We start from the raw sequence: 22,595 nt of genomic DNA on the forward strand, positions 1-22,595 counted from the left end.
CAGGACAAGAAGCAATGGATGGAAACGAATCAAGGGGAGAAGCATCTTAGAACTAAGAAGAAATTTCCTGACAGTTAGAACAATTAATCAGTGGAACAACTTGCCTCCAGAAGCTGTGGATGCTCCAACACTGGAAGTTTTAAAGAAGAGGTTGGATAGCCATTTGTCTGAAATGGTATAGGGTTTCCTGCCTGAGCAGGGAGTTGGACTAGAAGACCTCCAAGGTTCTTTCAATTCTGTTATTGAGAGATCCAGACTCAAAATAAAAAGGAGGAATGGAATAGCCTATCTCCTGCAGATGTGGGTACCCTATCACTAATTTCAAACAAAGACAGGATGATCATTATTATATGATAGCTAGAGGAGTTCAGCTAGAACTTTTCCAAAGTCCCTATAACTCTTTGATTCTACGGTTATAAGAAGAGCTGCAGACAGTTGATTAGACCAAACTCCAAACAGAAACAGATCAAAGACAAATTCAGCTGGTTACTTCTTGGAAATCCAGAGGTAAAGCAATAAGATAATATCATTTTTTTTTACTACAGAGGTCAGCATCTTTCTCAAGTGTGTACACCACAAAATAAAACCAGCATTTTTCTTTGAAAAGGGCCCAAACCTCAGATTGTTTAGCAGATAGTCTCAAATGAATAACTCTATAAGGAAACCAATATTTCATCAGATGCCAGCTATTTTTTTTTCCAATTGTTCAACATTTATTTAGGGGTTGAATAAACCAGATGCATGTATTGTGAAAATTTTTACAACTGATAGCCTTCCTTACACTTGTACAGCAACTAATGTTTGGATATATACTGTATCCTGCCCTGTAACTGGAAGTTGTGACTAAACATTTTGTTTATATATATACAGTTGTCAGGCAAATTCCCAAGAATTCCACGAACAAGGCATGAAGTCAATCTTATTCAAACTGCTAATATGTGTATTTATATGAGAACTTCCTTTAAAACCAGAGTAGTTAATACAATGGCATTTAAAAGTCCACCCCTTCTTTCCTTTTTATGTACAGCCATTCAAATATTGACTGCTATTTGCACTACTTAAATAGCAGCTGGTGAAATGTTAACCTTAATCAGCGTAAGGACTTAAATAAAATCCATGGTGAGGAAACTCATTTAGTGGCAATTTGCATTTTGCAGCATCTTCTGGCATACCAACCATCATCGGATGTATCTTTCTTTTAGTTTTTTTCCATAAATATCTTATTTTGTTTTCAGCCTTTTGTTTGTGGGAAGTGCTATTTTGGGTAGCTAAGCATTGGCACTCCCACCTGGCCAGAGGTGGGTCCCTACCAGTAGTGGTTTCCGGTACGGTGCAATGGAGCCATGTGTCCACCACATGAATTCGTGCAGCACATGCACACATGCGTGCAGCACGCATATGCGTAGTTACCGCCCACGATGCTCCAGCTGCTCAACAGAGCATTGCGCAGGCACTGTATGCTCCGTGCACATTCACGGAAGCCCCAAACAGCTTAAATGCGGGTAAGGAGCGTGGGCGGGTGGGTGAGCCATCCGGAGCACAATACCGGAACCGTACCTGGTGCTCCCAGCAGTCACCAGTACACCCGTACCAGGGCGTATCAGTCATATCCCACCACTGGTCTCTACCGGTTTGCACCGGTTCAGTGGAACCAGTAGTGGAAATGGCAACTGGATCTCCAAACCGATAGAGACGGCATACTCCCCATGCCCCCGAACCAGTTCCCCATTACTTCTTTTTTTGACCTTTTAAAATGTTCTGCGCATGCGCAGACCTATTTATAAGCTACTGCGCACAAAATAGAGCACGAACTGAGCTGGAGTAATGCCAGCAGAAACCCACCCCTGCCCTTGATCATTGGAAATAGAAGAAGAACATATGTAGAAAAATGGGAGGTTAAAAGGATAGAAATATTCCTAGTCTTCCAGAATGGATGATTCTTTTAAATTCTTTGACATTGTTTTCATGAAGAATTGATTCTGTGGCCAGGTTTACGTATTAATAAGGCAGAAGGGATTATTTTGAATTTAGCATAGCATGTTGCCCAAACCCAACTATTTACAGTACAGGTAGTCCTCGATTTATGACCACAATTGAGCCCAAAATTGATGTTGCTAGGTGAGAAATTTGTTAAGGGAGTTTTGCCCCATTTTATGACTTTTTCTTGCCACATTTCTTAAGTGAAATCACTGCAGTTGTTAAATTAGGAGCAGCGTTGATAAGTGAATCTGACTTTGCTTGTCATAAGGTCACATATGGTGATCACTGCAAACCGTCATAAATATGAACCAGTTGTCAAGCATCCGAGTGTAGATCACATGACTATGGGAATGCTGCAATGGTCCTAAGTGGGAAAAATGGTCATAACCCACTTTTTCAGTACTTTTGTAACTTTGAACGGTCACTAAAGAAAGCGTTGTAAGTTGAGGACTATCTTTATGCGTAAATAATGTAAGGATTCGAGCTGCCTCCCCTTCACCAAATATTCCCTTTATGTCCACTATACTTCTTGTCCTGAGATATCACTGAACATAATTCTGAACTGTTTGTATGATACTGGACTATGTTATTTGGATTATCCCTTAACTGAAAGACGTTGATGACTGACTGTCTTATCCGTGTATGACTTGGACTGTTTGATGGACTCTGATACCTCTATTTCCACGAAAGTAAAAGCCTATTTAAACTGCAGTGTCTCTGTATGCTGGTTTGTGTGTTCTCCAACACAACTCTAACAACGCTTCTCTGAACGCGCTCACTCTCCCAACAGGGAGCTTACCTAACAATTCGTGAGAGCTAATTTATTTTTTGGTACCCTGTGGCTGACCATGCCACCATGGGAGCAGTTTTGTGAACTGGCACATATTCCATTTTATGAGAATGCCCGCAATGTATTTTCAAAATGTCTGGGTGCAAAATAGAAAATCCATTAAAATAGGCCAGGCGATTGAAAAACTGTCTTTGTGAACCAGACATAATTATTTTTAATGAGATCGCTAGGACTCTTGCCTATATATATAGAGCTTGGGAATGTGTAGAAACCTCTTACGTTAGAAATTTAGAGGCTTGTGTAATATTATTACACAACTTATTTTCCAAAGCACCAGAGGGCAAGACGAGAAACAATGGATGGAAACTAATCAAGGAGAGAAGCAACCTGGAATTAAGGAGAAACTTCCTAAACTGAGGACAATTAATCTGTGGAACAGCTTGTCTCCAGAAGTTGTGGGTGTCACTGGAGGTTTTTAAGAAGAGACTGGACAGCCACTTGCCTGAAATGGTATCGGGTCTCCTGCTTGAGCAGGGGGTTGGACTAGAAGATCTCCAAGGTCCCTTCCAGCTCTATTCTATTCTGATCCTGTTTCTGATATTATTGGGTTGGCTATGCTTAAAGTGCTGGATGAGTAATAATATCAAGGAAGCATCAAGGAAGCAACAAAAATAAAGAGATTTCAGGATCACTTTACAGGCATCTCTTTGTCAACTAAGATCTGAGTAATCCCCAAAATACTGTAATATCTTGACAGAGATGTTTCTTTTTTTGATTTGGCAACTATGGTAAAATGAATATATCTGGAGCCATTGGGAACACAGGCTGGCTCAAAACCTGACCAAATAACTAAAGTCATATTTCATTTTCCCCCTTGTTTTTTATTTTAATATTTTTTTTATTTCTTTCTGTTTTCTAGTGGCTTAGGATATATCACGGGATCAAGTGTCAAGCAAGTAGCTGGAGATTGGCACTGGGCGCTGCGGGTGAGTAGTGAGCAGGATTATCATATCTGCATTGCAAAAATCTAAGTTACCACAAGATGGCAGCAAAGAGGACACTCCAACTCATGGCTGCTATCTAGTGATGGTCCAGTTTTTGCAGCCTGTGTATTATAGCTCTAGTAATGAACTCGTGTTTAGATTTAACACGTTTGTATAGAAAAATCTGAATAAATATCATGCCTCTTTCTCCCTGGTTTAAGCATAATTGATAATTCAGCAGAATTCGGGTGCAACGTAATGGCTTGATCAGTGTTCCTGCGTGTACAGTGCTTCTGCGCATGTGCAGAAGTGTCTGGGCGGATGGGCGGAGCCTCCCATCGCCACAACTACCGGTTTGCCTGATCCATGCTGAACCAGAAGCAACCCACCTCTGGGCCTGATATATATTTGATGTACCTGATCTCTGATGTATTAAGCCCTGATGTCTGGCTTGTTTGGCTTTAACTTAACATGTTCTTCAAATCTAAAAATTGCAATTTGTAAATCATAGTATTTGGCTTTGTGTGAAGCATGAATACAACAAGCTGTGGTTTGTTTATTCAATCAAAGTGACTCAGCATGGCGTGCAGAGTGATGCTTGTGGAGAGAAGATTTGATAGAAATTAAATTTTATCTTCTTATGGTATATTATTTTGAACATAAAGTTTTGCAGTTGAGTGTACTTATAGTAGAGGTTAATTGTGCTACAATTAGAAGAAGGCTAGGAAATAATTTGTGGGTGCTGCTTACTGCCTGTTTTTTTCCGTACATATTTATTCCTTCAAAATTCCCAGAAGGTTTGGATGATAAGCATGTAAGATGTGGACAATTTTCCTGTGACCAGAGGTTGCCTTTTAAATTATTCTACATGGTCAGCCAGAGGTGTGGCTTACATTACAATGTCAACGGTGCATCTGAGGCCAACGTTTGACTCACTATTTTCCTTTCTGAAGTGTTTGATGGGGTTGAAGTTGATGGGAACACTCTAGCTCCAACATGATTCATTTGGGTTCAGTTAATGTGGCTGTGGATTGTCTAATCAAATCCATAAGTGAAGAGATTGGCTTGGCTTATTAGTGGCTGAATTAATGGGTTGTGCACACAGGGCCACTGTGTCCCTGAGGTATATTCGGAGGTGTTTGTAGAGGTATATGTGGGGAAATGATGAGAGCCAAAGACCAGAAATTAACCATTACAGTATTTGCTGACTTTTTGCATTCTGGTAAGCAGGATGTTCTTCCCAGCAATCCATTCCTGTTCTCCCCCAGTTTTCTTTCAGATTTCCCCCCCTTCCAGCCCTCTTTGAGTTCTTCAGCTTCATTTCCTTTAGGTTTTTTCCATCCCCCCCCACCTCAATTTTGGCAAACCTCTAAACTTGCCAATCAGAATAACAGAGTTGAAAGGGACCCTGGAGGTCTTCCATTCCAACCCCTTGCTCAAGCAGGAGACCCTATACCACTTCAGACAAATGTTTGTGCAAGATCTTCTTAAAAACCTTCAATGATGGAACACTTACTCTCAACTTCTGGAGGCAAGTTGTTCCACTGGTTGATTGTTCTTCATGTCAGAAAATGTCTCCTTAGTTCTTGGTTGGTTCTCGTCTTGATTAGTTTCCATCCCTTGTTTCTTGTTCTTCCTTCAGGTACTCAGGAGATTAGGTTGATCCCCTCTTCTTTGTGGAATATTGCTATCATGTCATTCCTGATCCTTCTTTTCATTAAATTGGACATGCCTAATTTCTGCAAACATTATTCCTTATGTTTTAGCCTCCAGTTCCCTAATCATCTTTGTTGCTTTTCTCTGTACTCTTTCTAGAGCCTCAACATTGTTTTATATCGTGCTCATATAAAAAACTAAACCATCAACTAAATTGTCTCCTTTTCTCTATTGGTATTGTTCTGAGTGCGTAAATGTTGGCACTCATAAACTGATACTCAAAGTAGAAAGAATTGCAGTGAAGTGCTAGTACTCCATAATGGCTGTTTTGACTATACTGTACCATTATTACACTGACAATGTTCCTTTTACAAAGATCTGAATTAATTTAAATGCAACCCCTGCCCACTCACTTCCCCACCTAAAAAATGTCAGAGAGAAGGACTCTATTTAATCCAGCTATATATAAAACTTGGCCTAAAACTGAAACAGCTAGTTTCATGTCTAGTTTAATTAAAAGAAGGATTAGGGGTGGCATGATAGCAGTGTTCCAATATCTAAGGAGCTGCCAGAAAGAAGAGGGGATCAACCTATTCTCCAAGGCACCTGAAGCAGAGGTGGGTTGCTCCCAGTTCGGCCCAGATTGGGCGAACCGGTAGTAGCGGTGGTGGGAGGCATGCACAGAAACGCCAAGAGCGAATGCGCCCGAATCGGTAGTAAAAAAAATTGGCAACTCACCACTGACTTGAAGGCAGGACAAGAAGCAATGGGTGGAAACTAATCAAGCAGAGAAGCAACCTAAAAGTGAGGAGAAATTTCCTGACAGTCAGGACAATTAACCAGTGGAACCACTTGCCTCCAGAAGTTGTGGGTACTACAATATTGGAAGTTTTTAAGAAGAGATTGGACAACAAGAGATTGTCTGAAATGGTATAGGGCATTCGCTGGCTGGGGAATTCTGGGAGTTGAAGTCCAGACATCTTCAAGTTGCCAAGGTTGAGAAACACTGCACTAGAAGACCTCCAAGGTCCCTTCCAACTCTGTTATTCAGTTATTCAGCCAAATTGAAACCCTGTATGATGTATTTTTTGCCATTTCTCGCGGAGATTTCCGCCTCACCTCTCTCCCATAGCTTCTCTTTCATTTACTCCCTTCGTTTGTTGGAGCGCATACAAAATCTGTTACACAATTTAGGGCGCTTCTGATTTATGCTGGTTTATTGTTGAGATAGCAGAAGCAAGGTGGCCTCAGTCCACACTGTTCTTAATTTCCCTTATTATTAAACATATAGGCTTTTATTTTTTTCTGTTCGGGGGTGCATGAGAGAGAGAGAGAGGAACACTTTGTCTCACTTCACATTTCTTTTCCTGCACCGAGCCTTCTTATTTCCTTCTATTTTATCCCACTGGGGACCTTGATAAATGTGCTAGGGAAGACGAGCACACAATGCACAGAGCAGACATACCCACAACATTTTTTTGGGATGGATGGAAAAATAGCCGAGAGGAAATAAGACCGCCAAACTGCTTACTGATCTTTGACCCTCCTGGATTCCGGCCAGCAGAGAGGTGATCTCTGTTTTCTTGTCACCGGCCTTCTGCGGAGGTGGGATTTCAGAGATGGTGCCATTTAGAAGTGTTGAATACCGTCACATGCCTGGTTCGGAATAAGCATCTTTATGCAGGTTAATTAGTTCTGTTTTATAGATGAGATTTGCATGGCATTTTCAAGTGCTGAGAGGACATTGAATGCATGATTTAGGAGGGTGTTTTTTTTTTTACATCAGCATTATAAATCGTGCCAGCATAATTATCTTTCATATAGTTCATGTTGTAGATTATGGATAGGAGGAGGGAAAGGGAGGTTCACTTAAAAATTGCAAGTGGATTAATGAAAGGAGAGATTCAATGGATAATAGCTTTGTCTATTTAGCAAGGAATGGAATGAGGTAAGTCGGATATTTCTCCCAGATATTTTATGCTGTGTATATAAAACACACACACACATACATAAATTTCAAAGCAAATTGTATAGCATTATACAGGCAGCTTTTGTTTAGAGGTGAATCAGGGAGAGGAATTTCTGCTCTGATCTAGGAATCCTGTTCTTCGTCTTGCGTTTTGATGTCAGATCATTCGCTTTGGGCTGTTTTCTCAGCTGTTCCCCCCCCCTTCCCCTCTTCTCTTCTAGGTTTCTCCACTTCTAGGTATGATCACAGGGACACTTATCTTAATATTTGTACCAGCTGCTAAAAGAGGCAATGCCGAACAACTGGGGGCACAGCTGAAGGCCCGGACCTCCTGGCTGAGGGACATGAAGGCCTTGATAAGAAAGTAAGGCAACCCTTCTTAGGGTTGATTTTAAATTTTTCTCGGTTAGAAACCAACTTGAGATACTTTACAGGTGCAAAGCCAGACAACTGAGAGTAACATTTTTGAAAATTGCCCACAATATTCCACTTCTCCAGCTTCTTTTTCATGAAGCTGCTGATGACAGCAACTGTTTAATGTAATGTCAACACCACTGATGTGCTAAGTGCCTTGTATATTACAGAAATGATAGCAGTCCTTCCCTAGAGGACTTTTAATTCCTTTGTATCGTCATATTAAGCTGGTGTGGTTTTTCGCCCTCATTTGTCATGGAGCTGCCCCTTTTATGGTAGAAATTAAGAATAAAAGAGTTGGAAGGGACCCTGGAGGTCTTCTAGACCAACCCCCTTCTCAAGCAGGAAACCCTATAGCATTTCAGACAAATGGTTGTCCAATCTCTTCTCTAAAATCTCCAGTGTTGGAGCACCCACAACTTCTGGAGGCAAACCAGTCCACTGATTAATTGTTCCGTCAGGAAATTTCTCCTTAGCTCTAGGTTGCTTCTCTCCTTAATTAGTTTCCATCCATTGCTTCTTGTCCTGCCTTCAGGTATTTCAGAGACTAGGTTGACTCCCTCTTCTTTGTGGCAGCCCCTTAATTATAGCTGCCTCGTTATAAATTATAGACATCCAACTCTGGAAAGAGGTTTTGAGATTATTTCTGGGCTACTGTATATGAGTAAGAGGGATCAGATGTTTCCTGGGGCAGATCTGGTTCCTTTCTTCTAGTCTGTTCAGAAGACTCATGAAACTGACTTACAACCCCCTTTGTCTCCAGTCGCAGCTATGTGTTTTCATCCCTGGCTACCTCTGCTGTTTCCTTTGCCACGGGAGCTTTAGGGATGTGGTTCCCTGTTTATCTGCATCGGGCCCAAGTTGTTCAAAAAACAGCAGAAATTTGCACTTCACAGCCCTGTGGGACTAAAGACAGGTGAGGTTTTGTTCTACGTTCGTATTTCCCTATGAGCTATAAAATATTTCCTCAGAATATGTTCACATACTGTTGGCTGTATTTGCGTTATGGTGTAGCGCAGTGTTTCGCAACTTTGACGACTTTAAGTCCTGTGGACGTCAACTCCCAGAATCCCCCAGTCAGCACAGCTGACTGGGGGATTCTGGGAGTTGACGTCCACAGGACTTAAAGCCGCCAAGGTTGAGAAACACTGGTATAGCGGATGTACAACATTTTTTTTCAAAGAATTTTTTCTTTTTTTATTCTTTTACATACCATTTTAAGTATACATTCACATAATTGTTATTTCTTCTTTACATTTATCATTCTTTTGCATTTATTATTTCATTTAATAAGTTATAATGTAGAGTTTGGTTTGCTTTATTTACCATCCCTTCCTCCTTTTGTAACCCCTCCTTGTTTTCCCTTTCTTTTCTCCCTCCCTCCCTTCTCTACTTTCTTCCTTCCTCCTCTCCTTCTCCTCCCTTCTTCCCTTACCTTTCTCCAACTCCTGCTCTTCCTCTGCCCCTTCCTACCCTCTATCCTTCTCTTTCTCTCCCTTCCATCCTCCTCTCCTTACCTCTTTCTTCTTTCCCCCGTCCTCCTTTCATTCTCTCCTCCTCTCTCCCTTTCTATTAAATGGAGAAGGGGGGTGGGAAGAAGGGGAAAACAGAAAAGAAAATATTAAATATATGTATATATTCAAGGGTGAGATATAAAGTGGGGGGGGGACATAACTAGGGTAGACTAGTGAAGGTAAGGGAATAAGAAATGATACTAAATTATATTTGGGTTGGTGGAAATACCATCCCAAGGAAACATAAACTGAGTTTTGAAATACACACCAACAATAATAGAAAAAGAAAGGCTATATAACATTTTAAATGAATAAATGGAATTTGCTGTGTTCGAAGACAGCAAGCATGAACGCACCAAGAACCAGAAGTGAGACAAATGCAGGAGAAGGCCGTTCGTTACTCACATGCCCTCCTTGAGGGCTTCTTGGCAGACAGGTCCAGTTGGCCACCGGACCAGAGGACCTTCACTGGTTCCTCAGATAGTCAGAAACCGAGCCTGCTTAGGTGCAGTTCATTTGAGGATACCATAGGCTGGGAGTGAAACAAAAGGAGGGTTAGTCCTTCTTTTGTGACCAATATGGGACTGTCAATTCAGTTGTTAAAGAGACATAGCCACTAAGTGAAACACCATAGTTATGATTTTACTTCTGTTTTCCTTTGTCAACCTGCAAATGGCCATAAATCCAAGCGCTGGTTGTAAAATTGCTTTTTCATATGAATGGTAGTTAAATAGGTCAGTCACTAACTGAGGACTAGCTGTACTTTTCTCAGTTCAGGCTGTTCTTTTGGGCTTTCATCCTGTCTTAATACTTAATACAATCCACAAAGCTTTTTATAGATTTTATTTTAAAAGCAGGAATTTATTTATTTTTATTTCTTCCTGCCACCATGACAGCGCTTGAGTTCTGAGGGGAAAATAAAAGCAGGACATTTCGTCTTAAATTCTATCTGATCATGTTACTTCAGTTGACAAATAGTGTTTTTTAACATACATTTTTTTCCTTCTTTACTTTTGCCTCCTTTGCTGTCTTAATTACCATGGCTACCATGAGAGGCAGAGATTCATATTTTGTTTAGTGATAAGAGAAATGAAAGTTGAGTGATTTAAGAACAATTGTATGTAGGCATAGAGTGGCAAAAAATAACTTCTCCAGAGATACTGTAAGTTTTAAATAAACTTCCTAAGTTCAAATATTTTTTAACTTTTCATTTATTGTCAAAAATTCAGACCTGAGTTTTGAAAGAACCTAGAATTCCCATGAAACTTGAAGATCTCCAGAACTTGCATTTTTTTGTTTGTTTTCTGAATTCTTTTGCAGGGGTTTAGTCCATCAATTTCCATGTAGCACCTCTTACTCATTGCCTTGCCTTGCTAATTCAACCCTCCCCCTTGCCTCTCACCTATTGCCTTGTGTATAAAAATAAGTACACCTAAATGAGAAAAGAATTTTATTTCTGGAATCGTTCTTTGTTCTTAGCTTGATCTTTGGAGCCATCACCTGCTTCACTGGATTTCTGGGCGTGATCACTGGGGCTGGAGCTACCAAGTGGTGCCGGGTGAAAACACAGAGAGCGGATCCTCTGGTTTGCGCTGTCGGGATGCTGGGATCAGCCATCTTTACCTGCTTGATTTTCGTTGCAGCCAAGAACAGCATTGTAGGAGCCTATGTAAGTGGTCAGTCTGGAAAAGGAGAGCCTGAAGTCGGATTTCTCTTCCTTTATTCCTTTAAAAAGCCCACACAGTTCTAGGCTGCATAAACAGAGGGATAGAATCAAGATCACGTGAAGTGTTAATGCCACTTTATAATGCCTTGGTAAGGCCACACTTGGAATACTGCATTCAGTTTTGGTCACCACAATGTAGAAAAGATGTAAAGACTCTAGAAAGATTGCAGAGAAGAGCAACAAAGATGATTAGGGGACTGGAGCCTAAAACATATGAAGAATGGTTGCAGGAACTGGGTATGTCTAGTTTAATAGAAAGAAGGACTAGGGGAGACATGATAGCAGTGTTCCAATATCTCAAGGGCTGCCACAAACAAGAGGGAGTGAAGCTATTCTCCAAAGCACCTGAGGGTAGGACAAGAAGCAATGGATGGAAACCAGAGGTGGGTTGCTAATCTTTTTACTAACAGTTTGGGTGTGCTCCTGTGCGCGCTCAATGCTTCTGCGCATGCACAGAGACATCTGGGTGGGTGGGAGGAGCCTCCTACCACCGCTACTACTAATCTATTGCCTTCCGAGCATTTTAAATCTCAGAAAGTATGAATTTGGAATACATATAGAACACTCCCAGTTCATTTCCCTGCTTTTAAATCTCAAAGGAGATTTAAAGCACACAGGAGGGTAAAGGACAGTGTCAAATATAGTGGTACCTTGGTACTCATCGTTAATTGGTTCAGGGTGTCATGATGAATACCCAAAACAATAAGTTTCAAATCAATTTTTCCCATAAAGAATAATACCCAACACTGACAAATTCAAGCTTGTGCATTGAGCACCAAAGAAATGATGAGTACCAGGACAACATTTTCACATCAAAATACGTTAAGTACCAGATTCAATCAATTTCAAAGCAGTTGAATACCAAGGATATGGAACGTTTGCCTGGAATGTCCACACTTGAAAATGGACCTTAGCCGATGCTTTAATATACTAACTGGTGACCTTGATTCTATTCCAATGTATTAAGTTCCCTTTATCCATTATTAATGCACTTCTTTGAATGCTGATCCTTCTGTAGTCAAAATGGCCCTGCCGGTAACAAAATTAACACCTCTGAATAGTTTTGGGAAAGATGCATAAAGACAAAAACGATTAAAAGTGACGTAAAACAAAGCTATTTCAAGGGCTCCAAGTGCTTCTAGGGTGTTCAAAATCACCACTTTGCATTTCGAGTTCAAGACAATCTAAAATTGAAATGTTTGGCACACCTTTATCTGCAACCAGAGTCCTTCTTTTATGTAATCAGCCTATAATATATATTTAACTTCCTCTCCATCAAGGCAGATTCCCTTTCAGTGCTTGATGGAGTTCTTTTTTGTTTTTTTTACAAACCACATCCCCCCCCCCCCCCCCGCATGCTCTGCAGCTTATGTTTGTATTTATGTCCATGTTTATACTGGTAGAATTATTGTTAGCTACCTTGAGAATTTAAGGAAGTATATAAATACTACAAATCAGGCAGAACATATGGCATTGCAAATGTTGCTGGATTCTAGCTCCCTTTATCCCAGCCATAAGCCATGTTCAGTAACATCTGGAAGTTCCCTGTTTTTGCTATAAATACATTTCTCACATGGTTGACCTCTACCTTTTTTTTTGAAATACACACAATTTTCACCAGCTTCTCAACTTCTTATAAACATATAAAAATAAGAAGCTTACAAACCTTATAAAACTATAAGCACTTGATAAGTATTTCTTCAATAAAAATTTTCCCGATCACAAATAAGTAATTTTTTTTAAATGCCCTTCCCTTTCTGTCTCCTCCACCCCACACAGATAAGGTTCAGTGGATGTGAACAGTACATTGCCATGCATTCAGTTACATTGGGGATACTGTCTTTAAAACAGAACCACCAGATTGTGGGATAACTTCCCAGATTTGCATGAGTAAATTGTATATGTCTAATGTTTCAACCACAGGTCTGCATTTTTATTGGTGAGACTCTTTTGTTTTCAAACTGGGCCATCACAGCTGACATACTTATGGTAAGTTAATATGCATGTGCAACTTGCATTTCATTGATGGTATAGAGCAGTATTGGTGAATCTTTTTGGCACGAAGTACTGAAATGGGAGCGCGCACGTGTGTGCCAGAAACTGGAAAAGCAGCCGCCCGGTGAGCATGTGTGCACCAGGTGGCTGCACTTCTGGCTTCTGGCACACACATGCGCGATGGCCACCTGGTCTCCCAGTTTCTGGCACACATGCGTACACGAAGACCAGCTGGCTGGTGCACATGCACATGTCAGAAACCAGAAGAGCTGCCTCCCAGTGCGCATGGATGTGCCAGGAAGACTATCTTCTGGTTTCTGGCACCTGCATGTGCACCGGCAAGTTGCTCTTCCAGTTTCCAGCACTCCCATGTGCGTGAAGACCAGCTGGCTGAACCCATAAGAACAACCAGCACCGGCTCACGCTTCCGGCACACGTGCCATAGGTTGGCCATCATGGGAATAGGGCTATAAGTATGTTTTGCAATCGGGCAACTGATGTTGGACTCAAACAACTAAGCTTGGACTTCGGGCAGGTGCCTAACATATTATATTAATGCATTTCCTTCATTGCAAATTAGATTGAAGACTAATCTAATTAAAAGCAATCAAGTTTAGTTGCTGGGCAAATGCAGTCATTGGGCCTTTAATTGTCCTGGTTAAATGTGTTTGTGTGAATGCAGCCTCTCTCTCATCAGCCATAGCTAGTATGGCTAATTTTCTCCTGCAAGCTGACCATTGCAATGTTCCTCATCAAAATTGCTAAGGAAGATACTTGCAATTTAAAGATCTTCCATTTGGTCTTATTGTTTTGTCACTCTTCACCCTCACCTCGTCTGGTTCTTGCTCTTTCTCCACATGATACATACATACACACAAACACATTCTGCTTCTTCATTTGGAGAACTGTCTCGTTCTTTAAACCTTGATAGAGATTCCATTTTGCAGCTTTCTAGAAACCATCTCTCATCTCTTACTTCTAATTACAGGTTTTCACAATAAAGGTATAGTTTTGCCCAGCATTAAAACAGGAGATCTAGCATATATTTCATGTTGTGTAGATGTAGCAGGGAGACATCACAGCAAGTGGTAGCACATAGCCAAGCTTGGCTGTGTTTTTTTTTTTTTTAAAGCTAAGCAGATTCGAACCTGGTTAGTATCTGGAATTGAAGACTACCATAAAATCCCAAGGCTATAGAAGTTATACAATAATACAATAGCAGAGTTGGAAGGGACCTTGGGGGTCTTCTAGTTCAACCCCCTGCCTAGGCAGGAAACCCTATACCGTTTCAGACAGATGGCTATCCAACATCTTCTTAAAGACTTCCAGTGTTGGGGCATTCACAACTTCTGGAGGCAAGCTGTTCCACTGATTAATTGTTCTAACTGTCTGGAAATTTCTCCTCAGTTCTAAGTTGCTTCTCTCCTTGATTAGTTTCCACACATTGCTTCTTGTTTTACCCTCAGGTGCCTTGGAAAATAGTTTGACTCCCTCTTTTTTGTGGCAACCCCTGAGATATTGCAACACTGCTATCATGTCTCCCCTAGTCCTTCTTTCTATTAAACTAGACATACTCAGTTCCTGCAACCGTTCTTCATATGTTTTAGTCTCCAGTCCCCTAATCATCTTTGTTGCTCTTCTCTACGCTCTTTCTAGAGTTTCCACATCTTTTCTACATTGTGGTGACCAAAACTGAATGCAGTATTCCAAGTGTGGCCTTACCAAGGCATTATAAAGTGGTATTAACACTTCACGTGATCTTGATTCTATCCCTCTGTTTATACAGCCTAGAACTGTTGGCTTTTTTGGCAGCTGCTGCACACTGCTGGCTCATATTTAAATGGTTGTCCACTAGGACTCCAAGATCCCTTTCACAGTTACTACTGTTGAGCAAGGTACCACTTATACTGTACCTGTGCATTTTGTTTGGTTGCCTAAATATAGAACCTTACTCTTTTCACCATTGAATTTCACTTTTTTAGATAGTGCCCAATGTTCAAGTTTGTCAAGATCCTTCTGTGTCTTTAGCCTATCTTCTGGAGTGTTGGCTATTCCTGCCAGCTTGGTGTCATCTGCAAATTTGATGAGTTCCCCATTTATTCCCTCATCCAAATCATTGATGAAGATGTTGAAGAGTACTGGGCTCAAAACAGAGCCTTGGGGTACTCCACTGCATACTTCCCTCCATGTAGATGCAGTTCCATTGAGGACTACACGTTGAGTGTGGTTGGTCAGCCAGTTACAAATCCATCTGGTGGTGATGCTGTCTAACCCACATTCTTCTACTTTATCTAGTAGTAGGTTATGGTCTACCTTATCAAATGCCTTACTGAAGTCCAAGTAAACTATATTGACGGCATTCCTCTGGTCCACTAATTTTGTCACATTATCAAAGAATGCAATAAGATTAGTCTGACATGATCTGTTTTTGACAAACCTATGTTGGCTTTTGGCTATTACTTTGTTTACTTCTAGGTGTTCGCTAATTCATTGCTTGATTATCTTTTCCAGAATCTTTCTTAGTATTGAGATCAGGCTGATAGGTCTGTAGTTTCCTGGATCTGTTTTTTCCCCCTTTTTTGAAGATGGGAACCACATCAGCTTTTTTCCAGTCCTCTGGCAGTTCCCCGGTGCTCCAGGATCTCTGAAAGATATAGTTCAGTGGTTCTGATATCTCATCTGCCAGTTCCTTCAGAACCCTGGGGTATAATCCATCCAGTCCTGGTGATTTGAACTTGTCTAGGGTAGACAGGTGTTCACTTACCATTTTCTTCCCTATTTCAACTTGTGTTCCTAATCTGATTTTTGTGGTGCTGTTTTTGATAGGTTGGACTATTTTATTCTGAGTTACTTATGTCCCCCCCTTCCCACTTTTTATACTTATCTTTTTTGTCTTTCAATTTGTCAGAGAGTTCTTTATGCAGCCATGCTGGTTTCTTTTGGGAGCTGTTACTTTTCTTCTTCAGTGGTATTGTGCAAGACTGGGCTTTTGTAATCTCATTTTTCAAAATTTTCCAAGCTTCTTCAGTTGTTTTCCCCCTTGAGGATTCTCATCTGTGGAATTTTTCCCAAGCTCTCTCTAAGTTGAATTGCATCCATGGGAGATTAGCAGAAAGAAGCAGGTTACCATAGGACTACTGGAGATCTCTTGGCTGCCTTCCCTTCTCATTCCTCTGGATTTTGATATTGGTCCTAAAAATTTAGGGACATTCTTCTTAAATGGCCTTTGCCACTGGCCATTTCCATAGGATGTGGGCATCAAAAACAACAATGGTTTAGAGATGCCTTCTACAGTGCTATGAATAGTCTTGCTTGTTCTCTGTGGTGGGAAGAGGACATCACTGGGAAACCAGAGCTTTCTCCAGACCTCTACTTAAGGAAGTATGTTTGGCCAAGCAACCGTATCTGTCCTTTGGGCAGCAAAATCTGGACAACTCCCATGGTAAAAATTTAGTTTCAGCTTTATTTTATTCTTCAAAATGCCACTCTACTTTTGTAACTGATTACATCTGCAAACTTGGTCAGGAACTACATTTTCACTAAATGTTTCTTCTTCCCCCTCTATGCTCAGCTACCCTCAGTGGATTAAAACAACCAACATAGTTTATGGATCTCTGATTTGCTCCTAATTCATGCAGTTCAGGAGCCCTGAACTGGGCTGCAGCTTAGTTCTGGATTAAAAAGGATCTAACGGGTGGCTCAGTGGCTAAGACACTGAGCTTGTCGATCAGAAGGTCGGCAGCTCAGAGGTTCGAATCCCTAGCGCCTTATAATGGAGTGAGCTCCTGTTACTTGTCCCAGCTTCTGCCAACCTAGCAGTTTGAAAGCACGTAAAAAATGCAAATAGAAAAATAGGGACCACTTTGGTGGGAAGATAACAGCGTTCCATGCACCATTGGCATTTAGTCATTCTGGCCACACGACCACGGAGACGTCTTCGGAGAGCACTGGCTCTTCAGCTTTGAAACGGAGATGAGCACCACCCCCTAGAGTCAGGAACAACAAGCACATATGTGTGAGGGGAACCTTTACTTTTATCTAACTGAGCCTTCTTCTGATCACCTGCTCTCCAGTTATGTTGGAGTACTATATCCACCCTCTGCAGACAGAACATCCAATAGCAGTGTGTGTGTGTGTGTGTGTGTGTGTGTGTGTGTCCATGTATCCATTCAAGCCACTCCTGATGATTGCCTGGGCAAGCCCTTCCAGAGTTCTTAGCAGCCTTTTCAGATGGATAGTTGCTTCCCATGGCTGAGAAAGAGTGATTGACCAAAAATCACCCAGTTGGCTTCAATCCCTAAGTCAGGACTAAAACTCATGGTCTCCCCTTTTTCTAGCCTATTGCCTTAATCACTGCACCAAACTGGCTGATGTTCACTCTATGATGTTTCCCATCTGGATATGGTTAGCTGGGAAAGAGAGCCCTGGTGGTGCAGTGGTTAACTGCAGCATTGTAGGCAAACTCTGCCCACAGTCAGGAGTTCGATCCTGAGGTGGCTCAGGGTTGATTCAGCCTTCTATCCTTCTGAGTTTGGTAAAATGAGGACCCCTGATTGCTGGGGGGGGGGCAATATGCAAATAATGCTGAAATTGTAAAGTGCTCAGAAAGTACTCTAAAGAACTATAGGGAGGTGTTTAAGTCAAAATACTATTGCTATTGCTAAAGGAAATTTTTTTTCAGAATGATTAAATGCTACGATGTTTTAATCTTTTCATCTCTCTCCCTGCCTTCTGCATCCCATTTCAGTATGTGGTTATTCCTACACGCCGAGCGACAGCCGTAGCTTTGCAGAGCTTCACCTCTCATCTTTTGGGAGATGCTGGAAGTCCCTACCTGGTTGGATTTGTAAGTATAGCCTTGGCACACCTGAGGAATAGGATAAGAAGCTGGGTTCTTGTTCTGAGGATGACAATCCTCCCCAGCTCTGCACGCACATAGGCTTTGTGATTGCATTTAATGCTCTTAGTCTGGCAATTCATTGAATCCGTGTTCTCAATTCATTTGGGATATAAGCTAAGCCAACAGTCAGGTTTTGTGTAAGTCTACACATCCCATAAATTTTTTTAGCCAAATAACACTAACTTAACATAGCATGTGGTACGAATGCATCTTCTAGACCCGTGATGGCGAACCTATGGCACGCATGTCAGAAGTGGCATGCAGAGCCATCTCCCCAGGCAAGCCAGCCGCCGCCCATTGCTCTTCCAGGTTCCGGCACGAACATGTGTGCCGGCCATCTGATCTCTGCATGTGCGGGAGTGCCGTAAACCGGAAGAGCAGCTCTCCAGCGTGCATGTGTGTGCCGGGAAGCTGAGCTTCTGGTTTCCGGTATGTGAAGTGCGCCAGCCAGCTGGTCCTCGTGCGCGCATGCACATCAAAAACTAGAAGACCAGCATGTGTGCCGGGGAACTGTTCTTCCGGTTTCCGACACTCCCGTGCATGTGCACTGGGAAGCTGCTCTTTTGGTTTCTGCTGCTCGCACTCCCGTTTCAGCACTCGGTGCCGAAAAGATTCGCCAACACTGTCCTAGTCACCCTTCTCACTTCGAGGTTATTCTTTGTCTGAAGTTGTGCCCTTTGTTGAATGAACTTAGCCACACATCTACAGAAGAAGAAAATAAAGTATCATTAATGAATCCAGAAAGAGGCATAGGAACGAAGTGTTTTTGGCACGACACAGTTTTCTGCTTCTTCAGATCCACATTTTTAAGGTGACTTTCTAACTTCTGCTGTAATTTTTAATTTAAAATAATTTATTTTAAAGTTTCCTATATATTTCTTTCTTCTCCTATTATCCTCACCATCCTTGATGCTACAGAAAATATTGGGGGGGGGGGGAATGTTCCAAATCATGGTGCTAACCCAGACAAAATGATGCCATTTGCAGATAATTAGAAAACCTCCCCAATGTGATAAGGGATGGGTAGGGTATTTTTTAACACAGTCTTTCTAACACAGATAAGCTTCTCCCACTTCTGCATTAGGGAAATGACATGGAAAAGTAACTGACATCACCACTTAACACTTCAAGAGGGAGCTAGTTACTTAGAAGACTCCTCTATGTTAAGCATCCTAGTTTTAGTTCACACTATTACTCACGGTAGTTCTAAAACACAAACACATGGATACACCCACATGCCAAATGTGGTGCTAAATTGGGGCCACAGAGCATATTGTTTCCCTTGCTTCCTCCAATCATTAAAATAAATGTATGCTTATTGCCTGATATTATTTAGACATCTAGCCCAGATTGTCTACTATGATCTGGGATTTTCCCAACTCTATCTGGAGTTTGCCTAGTTGGAATCTGAAGCAAAACGCGTGTTCCAATGTAACTTCACCCCAGTTCTAAATGAAGACTCTGTGTACAAAGAGATTGCCCAGTAAATGAATTTGAGTTGAGCCTTAGATGTTGAACCTAGGAAAATGCCTGATATGGCAACAGGTAATGGATTCCTTTAACACTGAAAAGTGTCAGCTCTACCAAGTTTCTGTTGTGGCCCCCCAGCGGCCAGCAGAGCTGGCAGCAGAGTCAGACAGTGAGGAGGTTGGGGAGGAACATGGGCCAGTCCTGGAGGCTGGGGAAGGCTCGGATGAGGGCTCTGTGTCAGAGGCAGAGATGGGGCCGAGGCCATCTGGCAGTGATCAGGTGCCTATGGAGCTAGACAGCAGTGAGGCAGAGGAACAGCTAGAGCCTGTTCCCAGTGCGTGCATGTGCAGAGCTGCCAGAAGAAAAGAACAGTTAAGGAACAAGGCTTGACTTGGGAGTAAAGCCACAGGTGGAAGATGATTGGCCCATCCCATAGGAAATAAAAGAGGAGCAAAAGGGGAGTGGGCTTTTGCAGGAAACAATTTGTTCATTCGTTCATTAGATTCATTTCAGGAGTGTGAAGATCTGTCTGTGAATCTCAGAGACTCTGTGCCCAATCTCTCCTTGCACAGCACCTCATTTGGAAAATATTTACATGGCAGCTTTCTAAGATAGATAAGGTCTGTAGTCATAATTACTCCTTTGAAAGACTGTTTGCCAGGCCTTTGCTGAATGTGAATGAGAGAAATTCACATTCGTTTAATAAAAGGGGTTTTGTCGGGACCAGGACTCTGCCTCCTGCTTTTGGGGGAAGACTCGATCAGAACAGTTTCCGGTGAAGTTTCCCTTAGTTGACAGTAAAAGGCAAAGATTTCCCTGTCTAGTCCTGTCCGATTCTAGGGTGCAGTGGTCATTTCCATTTATTGGCCAAAGAGCCAATGTTGTCCCAAGACTGTTGGCTTAGCTTATATCCCAAATGTTTCCATGGTCATGTGGCCAGCATAGCTATGTGTCAAAAACACATGGAAAGTTGTTACCGTACCTTCCCACCAAAGTGGTACCTATTAATCTACTCACACTTGCATGCTTTCGAACTGGCAGGTGGGTAGGAGCTGAGGCAAGGAATGGGAGCTCACTTCCTTGTGCAGCACTCGAACCTGGGCTTTCTGCTTTCTAGCTGACAAGCTCAGCATCTTTAATCTTTAACCTTTGAACCATCATGCCCCCTTCAGAATTTTTAATAGAAGGTGCCAAAGTTGGCAACTGGGATTTTTGCCGCTGGGAAAAATCAGTGGTTTGTCGTTGAACAAGGGTTCCCACCATCCTCTTATCCCTGGAGGATCTAGTCTGGTGGCTACAGCCACTTGTGCAGAGACTAATGCCAACAAGAAGAGAAAAACAACACAATGGGAAATCCTGCCTAAGAGTCATGGGAGGAGCCATCTAGTTAACTGTAAGAATGTCAGGATTTGTTTTTCTGTGCAAAACTGAGTAAGTCTAGCAAATCTTGGCAAGGAAGCGCTTGGTTTCCCCCATCCCATTTCAAATAAACTATGTTGGTGACAAAGAGAACGTCCATAAATAGGCTTATCTCTGTCTGTTCCTTCTCTTTCCACCCCCTCCACCCCCTACTTTTCCTTTCTAGATCTCCGATGTGATACGGCAGAGCACAAAGGAGTCTCCACTCTGGGAATTCCTCAGTTTAGGCTATGCGCTGATGCTGTGCCCTTTTGTTGTGGTCCTCGGGGGGATGTTTTTCCTGGCCACGGCCCTCTTCTTCCTAAGCGACAGAGCCAAAGCTGAGCAACAGTGAGTACCTCTCTGTGGTGTGGAAAAAGGAAAACCGCATGTGTTTTATTTTTAAAGAAGGGCATTGTCATTGGCCATTTTGGCACTGGTATCCAATTTAACCAATGTGAAGAGGCATGGGTGGACTTCCAATATGAACAACTTGAAGCTCCAGTTCAAGAAGTTGAGGGTGCGAGATTGTGTGCGTGCAGACTCTCTAATAATGAAAGAGTTACCATTTCCAGATTTGCTAGTAGATCAATCTTTTGAGTCTTTTTTTTTTCAGTCTTCCCCCCCCCCCCAGTCTTTTGAGGGACGTGGTGGCTCAGTGGCTAAGATGCTGAACTTGTTGATCAGAAAGGTTTGCAGTTCCGGTGGTTCGAATCCTTAGCACCACATAACAGAGTGAGCTCCTGTTGACTTGTCCCAGCTTCTGCCAACCTAGCAGTTTGAAAGCATGTAAAAATGCAAGTAGAAAAATAGGGACCACCTTTGGTGGGAAGGAACAGCATTCCGTGCGCCTTCGGCTTTTAGTCATTCCGTCCACATGACCATTGAGACCTCTTCGGACAGCGCTGGCTCTTCGGCTTTGAAACGGAGATGAACACCACCCCCTAGAGATGGGAAAGAGTAGTACATACTGTATGTGCGAGGGGAACCTTTACCTTTATCTATGGGGGCCTTTCCACCGTTCAGTTGCTTTCTCTCCTTTTCGGTGCACAATATCTAGAAGAAGAGAGATTATAACTCCTTCTTTCTCCTTACTTCTGTTACTGCTGCTTTGTTGCTCCTGATAGTCCATGTGAGGTGGGGTTTTTTTTTTTTTTTTTGGTAGAAGTGCTATGATGCTGCTTTGGGAGCAAAAGGAGAAGGGGAGAGCAAAGGATGGAGTGATTAGATAGTATCATCAACACACTCAACATACATTTGGGCAAACTCTAGGAGGCAATGGAAGGCAGAGGGGCCCGGCATGCTGTGGTCCAAGGGATCGCAAAGACATGACTTAGTGACTGGACAACAACTATAGTGCTTTGCCGTTGTCTTCTTCCCACTTTTATAGGGGCTCATAAATGCGTGACCCGTCAAAACCGCGGTCCACTAAAGCGCGCCCGATCAAAGCGTGTACATGACGTCATCAGCAGCGCGACAAATAAAATTAAAAATAAATTAAATTAAAATTAAAATAAAATTAAAGCAAGCCGATTCACATAAAGGTAAGGGTTAGGTTTAGGGTTAGGGTTAGGTTAAGGGTTAGGGTTAGGGTTAGGTTTAGGGTTACGTTAAGCGTTAGGGTTAGGTTTAGGGTTAGGTTAAGGGTTAGCGTTAGCGTTAGGTTTAGGGTTAGGTTTAGCGTTAGGTTTAGGGTTAGGTTAAGGGTTAGGCTTAGGGTTAGGTTTAGGGTTAGGTTTGGGGGGGTTAGGGTAAGGTTTTCGCGTTAATTTTAAATTTACCGCTCACAGTGTGCCGTTT

At 42.1% G+C, this 22,595-nt stretch overlaps 1 protein-coding gene across 2 annotated transcripts in view; it reads left to right on the forward strand.

The window, feature by feature from the left end:
- The window catches only part of SPNS2 (sphingolipid transporter 2), a 102,192-nt gene that overhangs the window by 57,287 nt on the left and 22,310 nt on the right, over positions 1-22,595 (forward strand). For both annotated transcript variants that reach the window (XM_032217179.1, XM_032217178.1), the window contains exons 4-10: positions 3,690-3,756; positions 7,600-7,742; positions 8,556-8,708; positions 10,786-10,975; positions 12,956-13,021; positions 17,775-17,873; positions 20,983-21,146. In XM_032217179.1, coding sequence (XP_032073070.1) covers positions 3,690-3,756; positions 7,600-7,742; positions 8,556-8,708; positions 10,786-10,975; positions 12,956-13,021; positions 17,775-17,873; positions 20,983-21,146 — 882 coding nt within the window. The remainder of the gene's footprint in view (positions 1-3,689; positions 3,757-7,599; positions 7,743-8,555; positions 8,709-10,785; positions 10,976-12,955; positions 13,022-17,774; positions 17,874-20,982; positions 21,147-22,595) is intronic.

The sequence above is a fragment of the Thamnophis elegans genome, chromosome 4, assembly GCF_009769535.1.
Source record: "Thamnophis elegans isolate rThaEle1 chromosome 4, rThaEle1.pri, whole genome shotgun sequence".
NCBI classification, from domain to species: Eukaryota; Metazoa; Chordata; class Lepidosauria; order Squamata; family Colubridae; genus Thamnophis; species Thamnophis elegans.